The sequence below is a fragment of the Eutrigla gurnardus genome (assembly GCF_963514095.1).
Source record: "Eutrigla gurnardus genome assembly, chromosome: 2".
NCBI lineage: Eukaryota > Metazoa > Chordata > Actinopteri > Perciformes > Triglidae > Eutrigla > Eutrigla gurnardus.
In genome coordinates, this window is record NC_139916.1 from 8,945,839 (window position 1) to 8,968,094 (window position 22,256).

Below are 22,256 nucleotides of genomic sequence, written 5' to 3' on the forward strand. Positions count from 1 at the left end.
TTATTATAACATGTTGGAAACTTTAACAAAAAGTAATACTATAGTATGTTGAAAAGGGTCATAAAAAGTAATTTAGTTTTTCAAAAAAAGTTGTATTATAGTATGTCAAAAAAGTCATAGTTTAGCATGTCAAAAATAATACAGGAATTGAACTCATAACCTTGTGCTCCCCAAACCATGTCTGATCACAGTGAGCCATTTCACCTGCCATAACTGAAATGGTAAAAAAGAAAAAGAAGTAAAAAGTGAAAAAAAAAAAAAAAAAGTAAAAAGTAAAGTCATAGTATGTCAAAAAAAGGTAATAAGAAAAAAAAATCATAGTGCAGTATGTCGAAAAAAGTAATAAAAAAACAGAGCTTGCTTCTTCATACATTTTGTTGTTACTGGACTTTAAAAGTGTCCACCACACAGGAATTGAACTCATTATCTTGCAATTCCAAAATTGCATCTTAACAAGCTGAGCTATCTGACCAGCAATGCCATTCTAAGTCCAAAAAAGTCATATTGAAAAAAAAGTCACAAATATAGCATAGTATGTTGAAAAAAGTAAAAAAAAAAAAAAAAAAAAAAAAAATCTTAATGAGACTCTGCTTGGTTCTTTGTACCTTTATTTTGTTATTGGACTTTAAAAGTGTCTCCACCACAGGAATTGAACTCAAAACCTTGCAGTCACCTAACTGTGTTTTATCAACCTGAGCTATTAGACCTGACACATGTGCCTCTCATAAAAAAAAATCATAGCATAGTATGTTAAAACTTTTATTCTATAGAATGTCAAAAAAGGTCATAGTTTAGCATGTCGTAAAATAGTCATGAAAATAATAGGTTACCTTTGTCTTGCTGTTTGATTTTTCTTTTCTTTGACTTTGATGTCATTTATTTGCAACATTGATGCTTTTGTTGAGTTTCAAAGTGCAGCTGAGTGACTTTCGTTGCAGATTACGTGTTGTTGTTGACATGTGTGGACATGTAGAATGAGCATGATAAACGTGACCTCAGTTCCAACAGCAAAAATGTATTCAAATCACAAGTTTACTATCTCTAAGCAGCACATACAATGCTCTATGATTACCAACACCACTGACAACATATTACAAAAATCAAACCAAAAAAAGCCTTTTTCAGGACATTTCTTGTTCCTTCAGCTGTAATTTCAGGCGTATGAAGATCCCATGTTCTTTGCATTGATCAGCACCAGATGTGGACCAGTGATTAAGGACACGGACTGCCAATGTTGACACGCGGGTTCAAACCCCGCCTGAGGTATGTTACACGGGAGTGTGCGTGTGTGAGCTCAAAACAACATCTAAAAATTTCAAACCTTGCGTTCACAAGCGTCGTTCGTTGCGAATTTGCGTCAATTTCAACTTCGAATTTCCACCAAATCTCTGAATTTCCACCATCAACCAACGAGGAAAAAACGAAAACAGGTAAGTCCATGTAAGCCTAAGGGGTCATGCTAGCTAGCTTGGTAAGCTAGCTAGCTTGACAGGCAAATATTTTTAGTTTAACAAAAATGACTTGTCTTATGATATTAATTTATTATCAATCATGCAATCGTCCATGAGTGAGTGCATGGGTGACTGTTTCTATCCATGGCTGAGACACTGTGGGGGAAAACACTCATGTCCAAAAAAGTAATATTATAGCATGTTGAAAAAGTCATAGTATAGCATGTCGAAAAAAATAATGAAAAAAGTTGAAGTATAGTATGTCGGAAAAAATTTAAACAAAGTAATGAAAAAAGTCATACTTTAGTGTGTCAAAATTAGTGATAAAAAAGTCACATTATAGCATGTTGAAAAAGTCATAGTTTACTATTTACCATTTGAGGGATTTTCATCAAATTTGGCAAAAACATCCACTTGCAATTTGGTGGTCAAATTTATGACAATTTCACACAAATGTTCAGTCAGAAAAAAGTCATGTGAGTAGTGATGACATTTTGGATGTAAGCTTCAACAAGGAGGTGTATGACTGCAAAGCAGTGATCTTTTTTTTTTTACATGCTAGTTTTAATTCTTTAAAAAGTGGAGAGATCCATTAGTACCTCTTGAAAGCGTGGACACACACACACACACAGACACACACACAAACTGTGTTCAAACAGATATGAACATCAGTGGCAACCAAGCAGATACAACTGCAGAGTAGATGGAGGGAGGAGAAAGAAGAAAAATGAAGAAACGAGAGACTGGTTTCAAAATAAAATCTCTAAAGGGGCATCTAAAATTAGCAACAAGCACTTTTGGTTCTGCAAAACTAGAGTGCATCATTTAAATTGCACATGATAAATTCATCTCATCCAAGAGGGCAGTTGAGGTGGAGGATGGACTGGAAACACAAGGAACACAATTAGCATATTATCATCTTTATTCATATAAAATGTGTAAGAAATAATGTTAAACACCAACTATTAATACAAAAAGCTATTTGAAATATTTAGTAACGTGGTTTAATAAAAAGAAAACACATTTATTTTATTTAAATTTTCTGATGTGTTAAATAATAGGGACCTTACGGAACATTGAGTTTTAATCATTCAAAGTGATTTGAGTAATCGCCTTCTACAACAGTCGTAATTCTACACTATAATACTGTCAACAAGAGTTTGTCAAAAGAGTTATTGTGGGTACAAAGAGAGCGCTGACTCACAGGAAGAATGACCAACAAACAGAGATTGAGGCCACGGTTAACCTGGTGGGAATGTGCAGACATGAAAACATAACATGCATGTACATTAAAATAGCATCTTGGATCAACAAAGGTTACATTACAAGTATTTGACAAAGTCTTCAGCCCAGAGTGATGATTGAAGACCTGAAGACCTCTCTGTAGGCGTTTCGCAGCAGAACATACGGGAAGCAGCTCTCCAGCATGTCTTGGCTCAAGAACGGAGACTCCTCCACAATCTGAGTGAGAGAATCAATATTGAAAGTATAAAAAAAAAAAATCTGCCCATTCACTTCTGCCCCATCTTTAAGTCACTAATGTGTCGTTGCCTACGAGTTATTTCCTTAAATAGTACTGTACTGTAGTTTTTAGCAAACATTGTGTTTGTGTGCTAGTCAGTATTTAAGATAGTAGGACTCAAAATACAGTGTGCAAATTCATCATAATGAAAGATTCGAGAGCAACAGGGTGGCTCATTATTTTAACACCAGTTTTCTATTATAAATACATTTGCAATGATGTATGCTGGAGATTTGATAAAGCTGTTGATTAATCTACTCTGCACTCAAGTGTACTTCAGAAATGTCTGTATTCTTAATATGAAAAACCCTCTCTATTCATTTGATATTTAACTTCCACTTTAAAAAACGCATACTGACTATATAGGGTTTATACAATGTGCGTCATGGCTTTAGTGTTAATCATTCATTTGTTAATACTTGAAAGATAAGGAATAATTCCATTATAGAAGACACTTGGTGATGGATTATTTTGAAAAGAAAAATCTCAGCTAATAAAGGATCATAGGCTTCACCATTGTTCAATTTATGAACCCATTTAAGTCTCATTGTAAATGTGAAAATACATGAGAAGCATTGCCTACCATGTGTAGGAGCAGGTAGATGGACTCCCGGTTTTTGCTCTCCATTTTTTCCACACTTTGTCCCAACTGAAGCAAAGTTGATGAGGCCAGCTGTGGAAAGGCACCAAGTAAAAAAAAAAAAAAAGAGGCAGATCAAACAACTGGAACATTTGTACACGGTTGGACTCAACCTCAACTGGGGCAAAGGTTGGCAGTGTCTTGAGAAAACTCTTAAACGGAGCTTTTGCCAAAGACGTGTGCAAAAGAAACCATTAATCCGTCACCCTGTCACATTTATGGCACCTGCGTTTTCTGCAAAACTATTTTTTTGTCTTCGACCTTAAAAGTTGAGTAGGGGGATTCGATTCAGACACACTTTCTGTTATATTTCTTGAAATCCTCGTGCCGATAGCAGTGAATACATTAAATGGACTGACCCTGACGTATAAAAAACAACAACAAAAAAAACATGCAAAAATCATCAAAAATTTGAGAAAAGTCTAAACATAAAACACAATTTTGTGCAGGAACATTTTTATTTTCTTACCAAGGTTCACCATGGAGGGGCTACCTGTGACCACTAGGGAACATTGTATCAACTTGTTGGGTTTTGAAGCCCTTTGATAAAAAAAAAGAAAAAAAAAAGAAATAATGTAATAGTAATAAATGTATTGAAATGTTTGCCACTCACCAGGAGAAAGTCTTTGAGGTGCTGCTCTATGTTCTTGTTCTGAACGGTGAGCATGGCGGCAGCCAGCTGGTTGATGGCCGTAGCTAAACAGTGGATATTGTTGTTGTGGCCTGAGAAGATACACACACAAAATTCAACGGTGACAAACGGAGAGAACAGAGTAGCATGTGCGGTAAGCTTGGCCACAGGGGGAATGTTTTCATGGCCCGACAATTAGAGAAGTTTGCCCGATGATCCGTAACACTTAGGAGGAAGTATACTGAGCGTACTTCCTCCGGCTCACAGGCTAAATCTATTTCAAACATGCCAATGGAAAATAGAGACAAAAGAAAATAATCTGAGACAAATGCTACTCCGCTCTTTGATAGAAATCTCAGCTATTTGCTGCTCTTAATGTTGCAGTCCAGGCTGGGAGCCAAGTGCTTAGGGGTCAGCAGGGCCAAGAGTAACTGTATCGATGCACGTCAGCTGGACTTATCTGTAAGCAAAAGTCCCCCTGAACAGAAACGTGTTTCTCATTAACCAGCACACTTTGCCTCGGACCACGTCAGACCGACTGGAAAGTATGATGCACAGAGATGCTATTAAGCCCTAATGTCTGAGGGTGGAGCACCTTTCTTATATCAGCAGCCGGGAAGTAGGCCTAATGGATCTGAGAAATTGCGATATTTTGGTTAAGGTCTGGCATGCGGTTTGTAGAAGCTGAAAACGAATGAATTGATACACACCTCCATGCACTTTGCTGTAGAACGAGTTGGGGTCCAGGGCCAGGCTCTGCAGGGACACGGCGATGTAGACCAGCAGCAAACACGTCCGCTTGTACTCCTCGTCAACCGACGTGTTATCTGAAGGTTTTTCATAGAAAACCCGATTGAAAGAACACTTTATTCTCCTGATGACTTACCAATTAGATCAAGCTGCCTACAGAAGTGGCACTACATAGTTTTATGCTTACCTGTCTGCATGTTCCTGATAGCTGCGACGAGGGCGGGATCGATATCGCATTTGAACCCTGCCGCCGAAGTCAGCTCATAAAAGCTAAGAGTCACCTGCAAGCGCATAAAGCATTGAAAAGTGAAAAGAAGTTTATGGAGCAAATTCAATTTAATGCACCATTTACATTTGAATCGTTTTGTTGCATGTTATTGCTGATAAACGCCACAAAAGCACAGCCAGTGTGCTAATGGTGTGCATCGCATTTTGTATGTAGCAGCCACAAAAGTGACACACTGTGTATGCAGTGACACAAAATCAGCGGCGGGTGCCTTTGTGATGACACGCAGGTTTTGATCTGGCCCTATTTCTGGTTGCATGCATGGTTTGGCCTGTCTGGGCAGAATGTTTCCACTGATGTGGTTTAGACTGCAGAGCTGCAGCGGCGATCAGAGTCTGTCTCACGGAGGCATGAGGGGGCTGCTGACGTCTTTGGGGTTATCCTGGCCCCGGCTGTGGCAGGGCTGTCATGCCTCAATCAGAGGCCAGACGTAAGTAAAGTGGGAGGCGGGAGTTCATGAGTCACAGTCACACAGATAGTTCCAGAGGGAGATTAGGAATTTTATTTGGTTGGTACTAGAGAAGAGAAGAAACACTCCTCTGCAACTCTGAGATCCACTGCTGTCAACGGTGCTACAGCATATATATATATTCTGCATTGTTAACCTCTGATGGAAATCAGTCAATTCCCCAAAGCCTCAAATGTAAATATGTTTGGCTGAATGTAAATACAATGATATGCCATCTATGTATATTTTCCCACAATACATTGGCCCTGTTAACATAGTGTTGATAAACTGTGACGGGATGATTCATGCACAGTGAAACCCTGAATACTGCTCTTCAAATCCTCCGTGGGATCTCGTAAATATGGATGCTGTTATTAAGTGGTATACAAGCTTGCGTTTTACCTTGATGTCAGTTTCAGGAGTGATGACGTCTCTCAGGCACTCCAGGGGTCTGATCAGGTACGGACAATGCTTATCCAGGACCTGCATTACAGGGTTTATATGACACAATGTTACAGAGATCATATATGATGAAGGAGAAACCTATATAGCAAGCAGTTGATAGCAGTTATATTCCAGCTTAATGTAATTTTTTTCTTATTTATATTGATAAACCATTTATTTTTAAATATTGATAAGATAAAAAAGGGCCACTACAGAACATTAATATGTCCCATTAGCAATAAAGTAGATTGGGCAATAACCTGTTATTTCCTTTAACACATTTTTTCCCCGGAGATTCAAACATCACCAAGTTTGCTCATTTCTCGGTACACGACCTAGGTATGAAACTTGTTTATATATATCATATAACTTGAATAACTGAGAAAACACCGACTAGTGATGAAGACTGTGAGATCCAGCAGAAAGCTGTGAACCTTGAGACTTTAAAACAAAGACATTGTCAAACCACTATTCCCAAGGTCAAGAATGATTTTCTAAGAGACTTCCATCTAAGAATTGATTATATTGACTATTATATTGAATGTATTCATAAACTTGTAAAGGACATTACATCTTTCAGACCCTCCTGTGTCATCTGTCTGAAGGTCAGGATCACCCCAATGATAGTCATCCTCTTCAGCACGTTCTCTCCACCTAGAAGTGCAGATGAAACGAATCTTTTGATCACATGATTACCTTTGCACCGAGATGTTTCAGGCTCTGCCTTCATCCGCATTCTCACACACTATAATTATTGCTTGTTGGTGCAAAGGAGCCAACGGTATGTATATGTATGTCAGTTAATATAAAAATGATGGGCTTCTGCTTCGTGTGACACTATTTTTTCCTCCCTTTCCTTTTCAACTCCCCCACCTCCTCTTCTTATCTCCCCTCACCTTCCTCTCTCCACTTCTCACCTGTCAGCCTCTTCTTAAGATTGGCCATCTCCTCGGGGTTATCGAAGTTGTTCCTCATCTGCACCAGGATGTCCATGTTCTCAATCACCAGTTTCTAACAGGCGAGAAGGAGGTGAGATAGCCGATAAACGTTGCGTTGGAAAGAGGTCATAGCCGTCAGTTCAAAGCTCCTCACTTCAATCATGTGGGTCAAAGCGTCAAGACTGACACAGCGAAGTAGCAGGCGTTGACAAGATAAAGATAGCTTTGGAGGAGATAGAAAAACTCCCAGATGCACAGTTTTACTGCAAAATGGGGAATTGTGTATGTTGTTATTTATTAGGTTATAATTCACTGGAATGTAAGGTTTATGTTTATCTACTGTGCTTTGACTGATCATAACTGAGTTCATCTGACAGATTATTTACTATTATTATATGAATACATGAACAAAATAATAGTTTTTAAATATGCATGTGTAACATGACAGATTAAGAAAAAAAAATATTTATAAGCGATTTTCTCTCGCTGTTGTTTATGAAACCCATTCCGATGATTTTACATTTTTATAATTCCGTTTTTTTATTCCACATTACTAAATAAGTAGCTAAATCGAACTGTGAGAAACAGTTAAACTGTAAACCTAACTAGGTTAATGGCTCTAGTGGATCTTCTCTTTTGAATCTACGGTAATTCATCTGATTTGGTGTTGTTAACATACTTTTAAATGACATATTCAAAGTTACTGAATTGCAAATGAATGTATTATTTCATTGTAAATATCAAGCAGATGGACAGACAGAAACATAGTAAGACAAAAAAATCCACTGAATCCCTAATAAGTATGGATACATTAAATGTATTTAGTTAAATGGACATAAAAGCTGAAAGGAACAGGTTTTTGTTAGACGTCATTTTCTCTTGTAGAAGTTCAATATTATACAAAAGCAGAATGCAGTAGGCTTTTTTCGCATATTTGAGGTATTATGCAGGGTCAATGGCATTTCTTCTGGAGGGTAAACTAATCATAAATCGTCTTCTTTTCACTGCTCTCTGCCTTTGTATTGTGACAGCAGCCTCCCCTCTACAGACAAGCAATACTCGTCAAAGTCACGCGGGTAATTCAGTCGGCCACTCAACCTTGAGACAAGCCCGTTGCATCGTACTTTACCTTCAGCTCAGTGACTTGAGAGGTGATGTGCCACATCAGGTTCTCACTCAGAAACTTCAGGCCGTAAGGACCAATTAGCTCCGCCAGGGCCTGTAGCTCTGTTCAAAGGGGGGACATTAATAATTCATCATCGGAGGGAGACGAGGCATCAACAGACTTCCAAAACTGTTGCGTTTACAAGACAGATACAGACTCAGGTGGAGACCTATTGTTTGCTTCCAGTGTGGTGAGTCTAATACCGGTGACGAAAATAAAAAAAGATTAAATTCGATTTGTGAGCGTAGTAGAATCAGTGAGGGGGAGAGAGACAACTGCAGCTGTTAGACCTTTCCCCCAGCTCAACATCTCTGCCTGAATATGGATGGAAAAGGATGAGTGTGGTTAAAATTGGAGGTGGTTAATGGATCGGCGAGTGAGTCAGTGAGAGGCACGCAGATACCTCGCTACGGAGTAAATATAGACAATGATGATGACATTGTGTGTGGGGGGTGTCTATTGAAGTGCGGTGGTCTCCAAGGTACCCTATGAGTGCAATAGTGCATGCCTTATGTACGCATCTCTATTATGTTTGCATGAGCCAAAGGTTGTGGCGGAGTGAATGTAGCCTTCGTACAACCGGAAGTCCACCGCTACGATGACATGATACATGCAATACTGAACATTAGACATGCAGCATGAAGAATAACACAGCACGTCACCACATTAACAAGTTCCACATCCTCTGGAGCAATGAGGCTCCCTCTGCACGCGGTGTCAGTAGTAAACAACAGCTCCATATTTTTTTTTTTTTAAATAGTGAGTCATGTCTTGGATCTGTCGGAATACAGGGGGACTTTTTGATTCTGTCAAGTGTAAAAGCATGTGTCTTTATAAAGTGAAAAGGAATGTGAAAAAAATCTGTCTTTTTGCTTTTTCGTTCTTGTCGTGCAAAAACATTTTCATTGAAGAAAATATGTTTTTAAAAAAACAGCAAGGTGTTCTTGTTGGAAACTTTTGTCATTGTCAACTTCATAAGCCACATGAATGTATTGTACAACATGGATATATATATATATATATATATATATATATATATATATATATATATATATATATATACACACCATAAGGCTCATCTTATTGATTCATGCTACAGATGAAATGAAGCTCTGGGGCCCGACCTGATATATCTGAAAACTCCTCTGCACTGAAACTTGGTTCGTTGTCAGTAACCTGGTTGATGAAGCAGTGCATTGTGGGACAGTGAACGATGAGGGAGTTGCTGGCCTGACGCAAGAGACTCTCCAGGAACCTGAGGTGCAGAAAAAACAAACAAAAAAATTCCTCACTAACTCAACAGATGTGTGAGTTAAAGAAAGTGAGCGGCAGAGAGACAAAGAAAAGGGATGAGAGGGCAGAGAGAGAGAATACAAGAGGATGTCCTTGTACTGTATGTGCTACTTATGCATTTTAAATAGACACCTGCATGCAGCATAGAGGAGATATGTATATGAATGTATTTCACACACCAGTTTGTGTAGAGGGTTGTGATGGTCTGTGCTCCGCGGGAGTCCAGCGGCTGCGTTTGCTGCAGCAGGACGTTCTTCACCAGACGGGTGACGTCCACGTTGATGTAGCTGGAGACGCTGTGCAGGCTGGCCGTGTAGGCTCTTAACCCCGCCAGGAGGTCCGAGGGACGGGCGATCTCCTCGGTGGTCTGGTTGTAATTGACCATTCTCACGATGATCCTGGAGAAACATGTTGAACCAACGTCACTGAAGAGCAGGCCGGGGGGGGACCGAGGGCGGACAGATGGGATCTTAAAATGGGTTAAACGAGCCATGCTGGCATGGTACTATACTCTCATTAGGCCAGCACAGTCACCGCTGCAGGGCTTTCCTGCAATTGTATTTATTTTTTAGACAGGGCCATTCATTCTCTCCCTGACTAGACTGTATTTACTATTTTGGCCATCGGAGGACCAATCGTGGTGAGGGTGCTGCTACTCAAGGGGCGCTAATTTTAGGGTGACAGGGGAGATAATCATCGGCTAAGACAGGGAGACTAAGCAGAGCATATACACAGAAACACCAGGTTGCCCTGGTACCAATCCCTAATCTAAATAACATTTAGTGATGAAATGACACAGAGCTAGCGAGTGACAAGGTGGATCTTTTCTCCGATTTTTCAATGGTCCAAATGATTCTCGAATTGTCAGAAGGACAAAAAAATGTAATCTTTGAGTAACAATTTGGAGAAAATACAGCTTTTGATTTTTTCTAGTGTTCGATCACATCAGAACTTTACATTTGTACAGCCCGTGTTCAGCATGGAGTTCAGTCTACTGGACTATATAATACTAGCAATGAGTTTGGGTAGAGTCAGCAGGATAAACAGTGACGTGAGGGCATGATGCCAGTACACTGAGGTGCACATTAACGCACCGGCAGTGGAAACAATTACAACCTGTTTCTGTCACAATGAAAGCAGGCGCTCATGTCAGCTCTTAACATATTTTTGACAGTAATTATTTATGGAGCTGCTGAAAAATGCAAATGCTTCTGCTGCACGTGAGATAGGGGAAGAATTTTCAGACAGAGATAATAATGCCCTCCTCCCCGACCCAGCATACTCAGAGAGACGTGTCTCCAGGTGGGAAAGGAGGAACTCTGTGGGGACGACGATGTGGTTGAAGACAATAAAGTCAGTGCAGAAGCTGTAGCAGGAGCAGAGCTCTGTCAGCATCAGATGCATCTTGTCCATACTGGGAGAAGTGGGACAGAGAGAGAGAGAGAAGGGAGGATGGAGGTCTTTAGGACAAATATTTTGACAATGACCGTTGTATGGATGTGCTTTTCTCAGACAAATAAGGTCATAAACACATTAGAGAATTGTAAAACATTTCCAAACTAAGGCAGCAGGGGAGGAAAACTGATAAGAGGGAGAGAGACAGAATTACATCACTTCAGACTTAATTAGTGAGCTTTCAAACTGTGGCTGCACACAGAATGGGATCAAAACAAGTAAAACGCCAACATAAAATGTGCTGCCAGTAGAAGCGTTTTTTTTTTTTTTTAATAGCTTGATTCGGTACCCGTCAACCCTGACTGATCCAACTTTAAGGGTAATAAAGTTTCCTTGTATGCGAGAGCATTTTAATCCCGTCTTCCTGATAACTTGGGGAACGAAATGCGTCACGCGGTGAAGGAAATCATTTGGAAATGTCTGCAGATATTAAAATATTTCAGGCTAACGTGAACTGCATTAACCTACTTCCAAGCTTGGCAGAGTCGTACACCGTCAAATGTTTATTTAACTGCACTTTATCCGGAACAAGTGCTGCTCATAATCCTCCAGAAATCACGTATTGATTACACTCACTTTTCTTAAATGTCTGCCAATTTATTATACTGTGGGATCAGATTGATGAGAGAGTGAAGTGGGGGAAACGTAAAGAAAAGCTGACTTGGTAACAATGCTCCGGTCTTTCCTCAGGCTCTCAGCGCCTGGTTTCTCTTTCTGGACCTCTCCCTTCTTTGGCAGCGGCTTCTTTTGCTTTCTGTGGCGAGCTGCGCTGATGGCCTCGGCACAGTGCTTGGGCTGCAGCTGAGGGGTTATCGAGTGGAAAGAGATGGATGCAGAGGAGGAGAGAAAAAGGAGGAGGAGGGGAGGGAGAGAGAGACAGTGGGAGGAAGAATTCAGCCGAGCAAATATTGGGTAACACACTCAATAGACAAACAAGGGAGGTTTGCGTTCATGTTGGAAGCAAAGTAACACTTTCAACACATTTTCCTTCAGGGATCACAGAAACAATGTCCCATTAATCAACTCCAGATATTTTAACCCGTCTTATCATTACATTTTTTTATTTAAACCTGAAAATGGACTTCACCTGCTCATTGAGGTTGCACTGCTCGGCACATATGTCTAACACAACATTGCTGGTCTGCTTGGCTATCTGCTCCAGGAAGGTCACACACAGGCGCAGGCTCCTCTTCTCCATCACCTCCGTCTAGACACACAAACAAAGCTGTTGTCTTGAGATATAAATTTACTCTTTGCATCACCGGAGCGAAACTGAAATAAAGAAGACCGAACAAAGAACTGTCTTTGAGTTTTTATACGACTGTATACAGAGAAGATCGATGGTCTCACAGAGTGCACGCAGTCTGACGGAGGAAGAACCATTGGGGAAACAAGTGACTTCTTCATACCAAAGCAGGACAAAACGGGGTAACTTGCTGTTCACCATCCACCTGGGGCGACTGTTGTGACTAAGGGCCGTGAGGTTCCCAGCAAAGTTCCCAGCGCCACATTATCTGTGCTTTCTGATAGTGCTCCTGGGAGCCAGGAACCACACGGAAAAAGGCTGGCGGGAAACAGAGCCAGAGTGCAAAGTCTAAATATTGGTTGGTTATAGCAGTTAGAGGAATACTAAGTATGGTGTTATAGGGATACAATTAATGCAGTTATAGAGATACAATTAATACAATTGGTTATATAACGTTTTTCATTGCAGTGTGCACACTGTATGTAAGGGACAGGAAATCCTGAACACACACAAGTAGAGGGTCTATTTTACTACATTTGATTCCACTAGTTCCTAAGAGGAACTATTCTAGGTCTGACTCCCTATTATATCGCTATAAAGGAAATTGCCTCCATGATGCAGCTGATGAAAGTGTTGGAAATAAACTTTGAGTGTAACCAGTGTCTTCAATGCGTCTCAGCTGATGATTACGTAATAGCTTGGTTAAGACAGTGACTGAACACTGACCTCTTCTGGACAGAGAGGGTCCCCACACTGGGCGAAGTGAGAGCAGACGCCCGGGAAGGCCATGAGGTAACGCTTCATGGTCATCTCCTCGCCGCTCTGGCAGAACATCTTCTCGAAGACACGAGGGTAGTAGCTGGGAAACAAACAAAGAGAACAAACATGTAGAACGTCGACGTGTTTGGCCTTGTAGAGAAACAGCAGAGACGAGACTGACCCGAGTATGGACACCTCGGACGTCTCCTGCAGAAGCTCTTCCAAGCTGTCCACCATCCTGGTGTGAAACTGAATCAGGTTCATCACCTTCGCCAAGTCGGGGTATTCCTTTATTGGAAGAGGGGCCTTGTTCACACTTGTGTAGGCCTGAAAAAAAGAAGACAAATACAAGTTTTATAATGATATGTGAATGTTGGGCGATATTTGAGGACAAACCTACCGACCTGCAATCTCAACCAGTCCAGCCTAAGGGCCCTGAAATCAAACTCCTCTTTGTTTTCCACTGCAAGGAAATTGAATCCATCATTAATCAAATGAAATGTCTTATGGAGGGTTTGGAATTGTCTTCTGTGATTGATTACCTTGTTTGATTGATAAAGCCGAGAGGGTTGAGACGAACGACGTCATCAGGACTGACTCCTCTTCTGGACACACAAACATGTTCTGCAGAGGAGAAAATGTTGATGAGTCATGCTTTAGAAGGAGAAAAGGGGACGCATCCATTGATAAAAGCAGAGGTTTTTATGTTGCACCTCACACTGTGTACAGCATCTGTATCTGCAGGTACCTGTATGGTGTCATTGAGAACCAAGGCATCAAACTGGGACAGGTACTGGACGTGGTAGCGCTGAACTACACGGGTGTGCTTTGTCATCAGTCCTCTTAACTTCTCCATGTGGAAAAGCAGCTCTGCCATCTGACTGGAAAAACACAGAGAGCAAATCAGCCTTCTGAGACCCACGGTATCTCTGGAGTGATGTTATTAGAGGAAACTAGAAAACATAAGGAATCCATTTATACCAATCATAGATAACAGTCCAAAGATAGGATCAATTTCGAGTGAAAACTGGTATGGTGAAAATCCCTATTCCAGTTTTCAAGGGGGTCCCTCAAGCAATGTGAATCAAAAAGGGTTCTTTGGGTACCAATTATTTTAGTTACTGTATAAAACGACCTGTTGTGGCAACTTAAGACTACATAAGTGAACATGGGGATAGCCATCATATATTTCCATCATAATGTCCTAAGACATTAACATTTTTAATTATTATTTATATTTATAGACACACTGCAGAGCCGATTTCAACTTAATCTTCAGGTTCCCAGCTTTCAGATGATGTAGACACTTCTATCTACTATTGCAAACAAGCCATTTCACGTGCACTTCTAAAAGTCTCCATAGCTGCTGCACTGTGGTGAGACATCTTAAGGTGCAGCAGGGCAGACTTTCCTAGCTGCCATATCTGTACTAACATGACAGTGTGACCTCCACAGGGGCTCACTTCCTCCGCACCTAAGACCTACTTGTCAATGTAGTCCTCGGGCGTCTTTGTCTTTGGCGTGTTCTCAGAGTGCCTGACGAGCCACAGGACCTCGTCACGGGAGAACGACAGAGCCATGAAGACAAACAGGGCCTTGAGGATTTGGTTGGCACACAGAAAAGAGAAGAAAAAGAAATGTTAGGAAAGAGTCTCAGCTAAGATCAGTAAAAGTCGTCCCACAGGGTCATCCAAAAGAATCCCATCCTTTCCAAATATTCTCCAGAGAAGCTAAGTGCTGTTTTTTTATATGTCATGTGACCAGAATTCCCTTTTGGATATATAACTAGTAGTAGCAAAACTAGGAGTAGCATAAGCAAGCAAAGCTGTGATGCTCATTGCTTCTACCTTTGGTCCCAGAAGTCCAGGTTCATCCTCCAGAACGTTAAATAATTCCTTCATCACTCCTCTCAGATAGTGCCTCCTCTCTCTGTGCATAGCTCCACTGGTAATTACACAGGAAATAGACTTGGACATTTGGTTCCCAAAGCTCATTTTGAATCAAATGCACATCAATTAACATTAATGACAGAAAAATTGGTGAAACTTAGCTACATTTTCCTACCAGTCTCACCTGTTGAGTATAACATGCTCACGGCATTCCTTGATGTCTGAAACTCGCTTGTTATATCTGATAAAAGAGAAAAATGTGATACAATTTTAACAAGAAACACCAATTTAGAGCAGTTCTATATTAATTCCAGTGATACGGGAATATTTATTATCTTTGTCTTGGCACGTGTTAACTTGTGTTTCTTCTGCATACAAATAAGGCTTACAATGTAATCAGTAAGTATTGTACTATGAAGTAATGTTTAGTTTATAGTACAATATATCAACTCAACCTCCTAGCTGTCTAACATTTTGTCTATAATCCGTTCTCTTTTTCTTTAAATATGGGACACTCACCTCACCCTTATTAAGAATCATTGAAGGAAATGTTTATTTTAAGTTGGTCTAGTATCAGCTGCTTATTAAGCTTATCTTGTTAGAATTTTGCATGGAGTAATTCATTAATTTAACCTTTATTTATACCTCATTTACAATATCGAGTCATTTTACATTATCTACTTCACTTGCTTAGCAATATACTGAAGCTAAATTGTTATTTATCTGGAAAGTATTTGGAAAATAAGCCTGCTGATGAAGGCCCGGTCCACCTCTTTATATCCAGAATGAATAAGCAGTCAGGACTTTTTCATACACAGAGTGATATGAGAATTGTATTTATGAAGCATTTTAAATTCTGTTCTCCTATGTTGACTGTCTCAAATATGAGGGTGTCTCGTCTTCCACCCACTGCCTTTGTATTCATCGACTTGACCCACATCTCATACTGTAGCAGTGCAGCGCGTTTACCCTTTGATGCTGTCGAAAAGGTCCTCGGAGACCTTGTGTATGTTGAGCACTTCGTCTCTGGTGAGGACGAGGTAGAGGCCGCTCCGCAGAGCCATCTTCCACAGCTCCTGGGAGGCCTGGTTCATGTTCAGGCTGCTGTGGCACAACAGGAAGCCGACTGCAAGCAGCACAGTCAGCAACATTTGTGTGTGCTGCACAGCTAATTATGCTATCATAACTATTATTACCGCTGAAGGTAATACTAGCCCATAAATACTGTTCTTTTGAATATACACGAGATGTAAGTGTGTCTGGAATGTGCTCAAGCCACAACAGGGCAAACATCTTAATGATATGGGAAGTTATTATTCGGGATGAGTAATACTTACTAATGATCCAGCGCTCCATCACCTCCATAGACAGGTATTCACATGCCATCTGTGATAAACAGCAGGTTTATTAACCACCAATACAGACATATTCACTACAGCCTTACATATAGTAAGGCTGCATGATGAAGTAAAATAACTATTCTGGTTCTACCCTGAAAAGAAAAAAATATACAAATGTTCTTCCTTGAAATATTGACCACTCTCCCTAAATATGGTTACAATTTAGATCATAGCTATCAGTATTCTCTATTGCCTTTAAATGAAGGCCGTTTGTGCTTTCCAATGTATGATATCTTGTTGCCCCGGAGCTCCCTTTCTTGGCCGGACTAGTGGTTCTTATATGGCCACAGGCAACAGGGATCATAAGATTACATCAGGAGTCATAGAGGCCATTTGCCAAGACAGCAGTGAAGATGACAGAGGACTGACCTCCATATATATGTAGAAATAAAAGTTCAGGGAGGAGCAGAGAGGTCAAATGACAATAAAATAAATGACAGCTTGGAGGACACAGAGCTTCTAATGTTAGCTTAACCGTATCTGACCTTCCAGACAACACATGATGTAACTGCATCATTTCTGTGCCTGATCACTCCATCCCTCCATCAGAGATAAACACAGGAGAAGTGGTGCAGGGAGGGCAGACTCACAGTATCACAGCAGGCCGGGTCCAGCATGGCACCTGGAGAACTAAGCAGGCTGAGGAGCTGGGCGCCCCGCCACTGCTCCGCTGGCAGGTTCCTGCGTGGGTAGACCGTCCTCAGAGACAGCAACGCTGCCGTCACAGACTGGGAGAGGGACGGGGAAGGGAAAGGAATCAGTGAGTGAGGAAGCTGGACAGAGACCGAGATAGAGGACAAACAAAACAGCTGGAGGCTCACACATCAGTGTTACGGCCAGGAGTCAATAAAAGTGATAACACATCCCTTATATTGTGCGTCAGTCATTGTTAAAGCACAACTGTAGTCTTTAGGCAGTTGTATATCCACATACTACCAATAATACAACTACTAGGATTGTGACTCAACCTCATGAAAATATCTTTGGGATGAACTGGAGCTCTGAAAGGCAGTCGGACCTTATCACCCAATATCAGTCCCCCGACCTCCATTATGCTCTTGTGACTGAACGGGAACAAATCACTGCAGAAGCTAATAACGCCACAAATCAATAGTAATGGTTTTGGAATGGGCTCTTCAACAATCATATTCAGGGTGCAATGTTTGGGTGGGTGCATTAAATCCAATGTTTACTTTACTTTACTGCGCCACTATCGTTGTTTCAATTAAAGCAAATCATAAACCTATGTATGTAGCTTTGCACTGTTTTGTATGCGAACCATGACGCACTTACCTTTGTGTGAGGGCCAAACTCCTCAGTGAGCTTCTTCCAAGGATGCTCATACTCCAGAAACATCTGGCCAAGCCGCGGGTAGGATGGGTCTCTGCAGGATTCATTCCAGTATGCAATCAATCAAGACGGAGGAGAAGATTATATAACATTATTAGGATGCGGCATTGCCTGTACTGTTTCAGTCCAGCATTCCCCACAGAGATTTTACTGATAATAAAAGTGCTGAATTTCATCAATGAAATTGTTTTCCACAGCTTAGGCTGAGATGATGAAGAGCTGAGGCTGTTCCCTCTCTGGCTCTGTGTGTTATGAAAGTCAAATGTGACATTCAAATCTGCAGGATGTGTGACGGTTCCCTGCTCACGCCTCAAAATCCAGATAAGCCTTTTGTAATGTATACATAAATATGCAAAGTGGGTTGACTGAAAATGTCAGGAAAAAAACACTTGGCACTCAGGAAAAGGTTAGTCGTGGGCTGTTGATGTCTGCGGCAATTAAGAATCTAATGACTCACGGGATCAGAGAGTCATATGGATGGATGTGGAAACTTGGAATGGCTTTAATTGAAGCTTAAATTAAGTGTTTGTCGTTGACAGGAATCTGCAGTTGACAAATGCAACATTACAGAAGACTTTCATCCATCCATCAAATGACTTTGTGCTCCACGTCGCTTCCACTGAGCAGCATCATGTGTTCTTACCCGCTGCCATTGGTCATCTCATGGGCACAGTTGAACATGCCCACCAGTGCCTTCTTGTCATCGATGCGACAGAGAGCGATGATCACAGATGTGTAGGTGATGATCAGATCCAGGTAGCTCTTGGTGAAGTCGAAGTTAATTGCCTGAAATTAAAATGGAGTGTAGACAGTGACTGAAACTAGTCCCACTGGAACGTATTAGATGCAGTAGAGCTACATGAGTATTATCTCAAGCACTGTCAACATATACAGTTGTACAATTCAGTTGCATATAAAACACACACATGTTGCACAAGGCTGAAAAAAGGATGTTTTTTTCTTTACGGACAGAGAACAATGGTTGAAGACACTATATTTACCTATAAGTTAGCATTAATTTGAGAGTTTGGAACAAACCAGGCATACAGACAGAAGAGGTTTAAGTCCAGAGAGTAGTCTGAACCATTTAGATCTTTTACTACTTACTCTGCACTGTATTTTCTATTCCTTGATATTCTTGTTTTTATTTTTATTTTATTTTATTTTTTAATATATTTTTTAAAAATTCAAAATGTTAAACTTTATTTTATTATTGACTTGTTTTAATGTTTAATCCCAACCTAAAAAGCTCTCCATTATAATCCATTGTAAGAGACTGAATTCAAATGAATGACCACGGCTGCTACTCTCATTAACGGACCACAGTGACCCTTCAAGCAGAGAGGGTTGGATCGATTATGATAGAGTTGTTTATATTATTATTTGTCAGTTTGAAAGGTAATTACATCACATATCCTTTTGAGTCAAAGGTGAATGCAAAACGTGTTTCGACTGCAAGAATCTGATGCAACAGAGACTTCTATTTAATGTAACACATGGTTAAAAAAACATAAAAAATAAGGTCCTGCGATCCCCAAATAAATCAAAGCATTGTGAGGTGCTTAAAACGCACATTGTGTAGATCAGATCACAGGAGACACAGATCGCTGAAATACACGGTGGGATATACATAATGCACAAGGCAAGAGGTGTCACTTTAATTAGGATTTTATAAAGGAACTGCTAAACTGAACAGGAGGAGGCTGTGGGAGGGAAGGAAAGAGGTGTAACCTGCATTATGGAGCAAGACGGAGTAAACAGCATTGTAGCAGAATGAATGGAAAGAGGATAATGAGTGACAGGCTTGATGGGAATCAGCAGATTTTGTGCTTCTGTGTCTTAGAAATTAATATAAATATATACTTACAATATCAAAGAAGCACTGACAGGCATCTATGGTGTTCAGCAACTCATAAACGTGGTCCTGAATGAAGAATGGAGGATGATTATATTAGAGAACAGACAGCAAAAAGTGATTCCCTAAATACATATATCATTTCATACCCATATATCATTTTTCACAGATTCCTGTCGCCTAATAATAATTACACATTTGCATATTTCTATAACATCATGATTGAGATATTCTCAATCTTACGAATGCAGATGATGCCTTGGCCCGGCTGCGACCTCAAATATGTAAATATGACAGGAGGTGTAGCTAACTGCATCAAATAACAGTGAGCCAGCTGTCCTTGATATTTGGGGGGGGGGGGGGGGGGGTAAATGTTTTCCCATATAACAATAAACCACTCTATATGTAAATGTATTCTGGAAACCAAAAAGCAGAAGAAAACAGAGAGAAAACACAGCAAACCATCATTGTCCTCTATTATTAGATTTGTGTTTTCATAAGAAAGAAAGACTAATATATATGTTTAATTTTCATTATTTTTCTTTAATTGTTAATATAGACAGTTGTTTCTTCTTGTCTTTGTCATGTTATGTAAAAAAAAAAGAAAAAGAAAGCGAGATTCTCACCCTGAACTCTATGACATCCAGGAAAGAGTTGTAGTAACTTGTTGTAGCTGCCAACACTTCTGATTTCTGACGCTGTATGCCGGTCAGATTTTGCTGCAAAAAAAAAGAAAAAGCTTTTGTGTCAAAAATGTCATCATCATAACAAAACAAAACATGGAAAATGAGTACAAGCATGTCCTTGTGTAGAAAGTGTTGCAGTCATATTTACAATGCTTCCTCTGAAGTCAATGTTGGGGAACTTCTTGTTGATGTATTTGACGGCGGGCTCCATGGCTTTATCTGTCAGGAGGGCCGGCCGCAGCTTCGGGTCCGTACAGGTCTGTCACGGAGGAAACGATGGAGATGTGAGGATGTCATCAGTTTCTACATTATACTGCAATGCTCGGCGAGATATTTGTCATATTTCAGTCTGGAGGTTTTGGCAGTTAAAATCCAATTTCCATGCCCTGCCACCATCCTCTGTGGGTTCTCTTGATAGGAGGAAATCAATTTTATTATTTATTTATTTTTTCATTTTGATTGGCATCCAGCCACCGGTTGGAAAAGCAAGATTGTCGTGAAAAAAAAAAGAATCCACAGAGCATCTTGTGAAGATTGTGGGCAGAGTGAGTAATAATGTTCTCCCCACCTCCCTCGACAGCCACCCTGAAGGTGACCTTGAGCAGAACAGTGAACACTGAACCGCTCCCGTGGGGCCGTTTAACAGGCTGACAGCAGAAGAGTGTGCAGCAGCTTCCCGAGTGTGAACTCTGCAAAACTGCATGGAAATGAAGAATGCAACGATCAGCACATCTTCACTGGGCTCGAAATAAGACCGTTCTGCCACTTCTCCTCCTGATGAATGCAATCTTAAAGCACATGATTAAATAAGGGTAACGAAAGGAACACGTGTGCAAACAAAACCTATTTGTGTCACTTCCCGCATGTCACGTCCAGAAAGGATTGTCATAATAATGAACCAATCATTCTCGGGAGTCACCTTTAAATCAGTGAATTACATTCTCTGACTTGTTGATTGTATTTCACGGCTACGCTTTGCGTCTAACGTTCTGCGTTAGTTTCACAGTATTCAGTGCAACATGAGCTGAAGGTCTGGGTGACTGACAGCTCAGACTGACTTCCTGTTTGCACTTCCTCTTTGGAGAAAGAAGTTCAGCTGGCATTTGGCCTGTACAACAAAGCACACAGTTGTGTACAACTGTTTCATGTTATTTAATTACTGCAGTTTTGAGTTCACAGCTCCGGGAAAGTTTCTTGATTTTGAGAAAGGTTTCTTACTTGTGGTTCGCATCCTTACAAGACTGTCATACTTGTGTGCATTACAGATAACGGTCTTTATCCATACAGTCATTATTATTAATATGATTCATTTTCAGTTCATACCAGAGCAGTGAATAGCTGTGTACTGATGTTTACTCTTAGCTACATCTTTGTATTGTGTAATAATCGCAGGTAAAACATAATGGAAAGAAACACCAAGGCGTACAGTAAGCGTATGAGAGGAACGTCGGGTTCCTTATTTCTGTTTCACACAGCTTGCCTTTATACGTCTTCCTGTTCTCCCTCACCTTTTTGATGTAGTTCATGCGTATTAACACCCCAGTCCCCCTCTCAATGAGGATGGTGAGCTTTTCAGCCAGTTTCTGTTGGTAGTCCATCGCCCCCAGCAACACTGCACCTCGCCCTCCGTTCAAGCCTCGGCCTCCTGGTCCCGTGTAGCAGTCGAACCCTCGGAAACAAGTGCACCCGGAGCCTCACCCTGACACTAGGTCACATGGGGTTTTGGGGAGGAGCCATGAGTGTTAAAATCGCCCACATGCTGTGAGGGAACAGTTTGAGTTACTTCCTCTTGCTCTGTTAAAGAGCACAGAAGTGATGGCAGAAAGCTAAAAATCATGTGTGGAACTCAAGCAGAGTGGGATGAATGTTACTTTGAGTAAAAATAATTAGCCAATTAACAACAACAACAACAACAACAACAACAACAACAACAACAACAACAACAACAACAACAACAACAAACAGGAATATGGAGGATTTTCAGACCTGTTAAAAAAAGGTCTCTCTTTCACCACAAGATGTCACTGTTTACTAACTAAAGCTGTGTT

At 40.6% G+C, this 22,256-nt stretch overlaps 1 protein-coding gene across 1 annotated transcript; it reads right to left on the minus strand.

Annotated features, from left to right (window-relative positions):
• Nucleotides 1–2,355: 2,355 nt before the first annotated feature.
• On the minus strand, nt 2,356–21,897 carry nckap1l (NCK associated protein 1 like). Its single transcript, XM_084039180.1, has 31 exons — nt 21,717–21,897; nt 20,357–20,467; nt 20,149–20,241; nt 19,535–19,591; nt 18,311–18,453; nt 17,611–17,701; nt 16,908–17,045; nt 16,255–16,303; nt 15,887–16,043; nt 15,102–15,158; nt 14,876–14,972; nt 14,514–14,623; nt 13,777–13,909; nt 13,571–13,652; nt 13,433–13,491; nt 13,210–13,355; nt 12,996–13,128; nt 12,111–12,230; nt 11,685–11,824; nt 10,851–10,982; nt 9,748–9,966; nt 9,400–9,530; nt 8,240–8,337; nt 7,090–7,183; nt 6,744–6,826; nt 6,131–6,211; nt 5,182–5,275; nt 4,955–5,071; nt 4,227–4,336; nt 3,557–3,646; nt 2,356–2,912 (listed from the first exon to the last, which is right to left on the minus strand). Exons 1-31 carry the CDS (start codon nt 21,804–21,806, stop codon nt 2,796–2,798), a joined length of 3,372 nt encoding a protein of 1,123 aa, XP_083895306.1. The 5' UTR covers nt 21,807–21,897; the 3' UTR covers nt 2,356–2,795.
• Nucleotides 21,898–22,256: the final 359 nt, after the last annotated feature.

Coding starts and splice junctions, on each gene's coding strand:
- nckap1l (XM_084039180.1), bottom strand. CDS start 21,806: ATGGACTACCAACAGAAACTGGCTGAAAAGCTCACCATCCTCATTGAG. Junction 13,129..13,209: donor TCCGAGGTGTCCATACTCGG/GTCAGTCTCGTC, acceptor TTTGTTTCCCAG/CTACTACCCTCGTGTCTTCG. Junction 4,337..4,954: donor CTACAGCAAAGTGCATGGAG/GTGTGTATCAAT, acceptor GTATCTTCTCAG/GCCACAACAACAATATCCAC.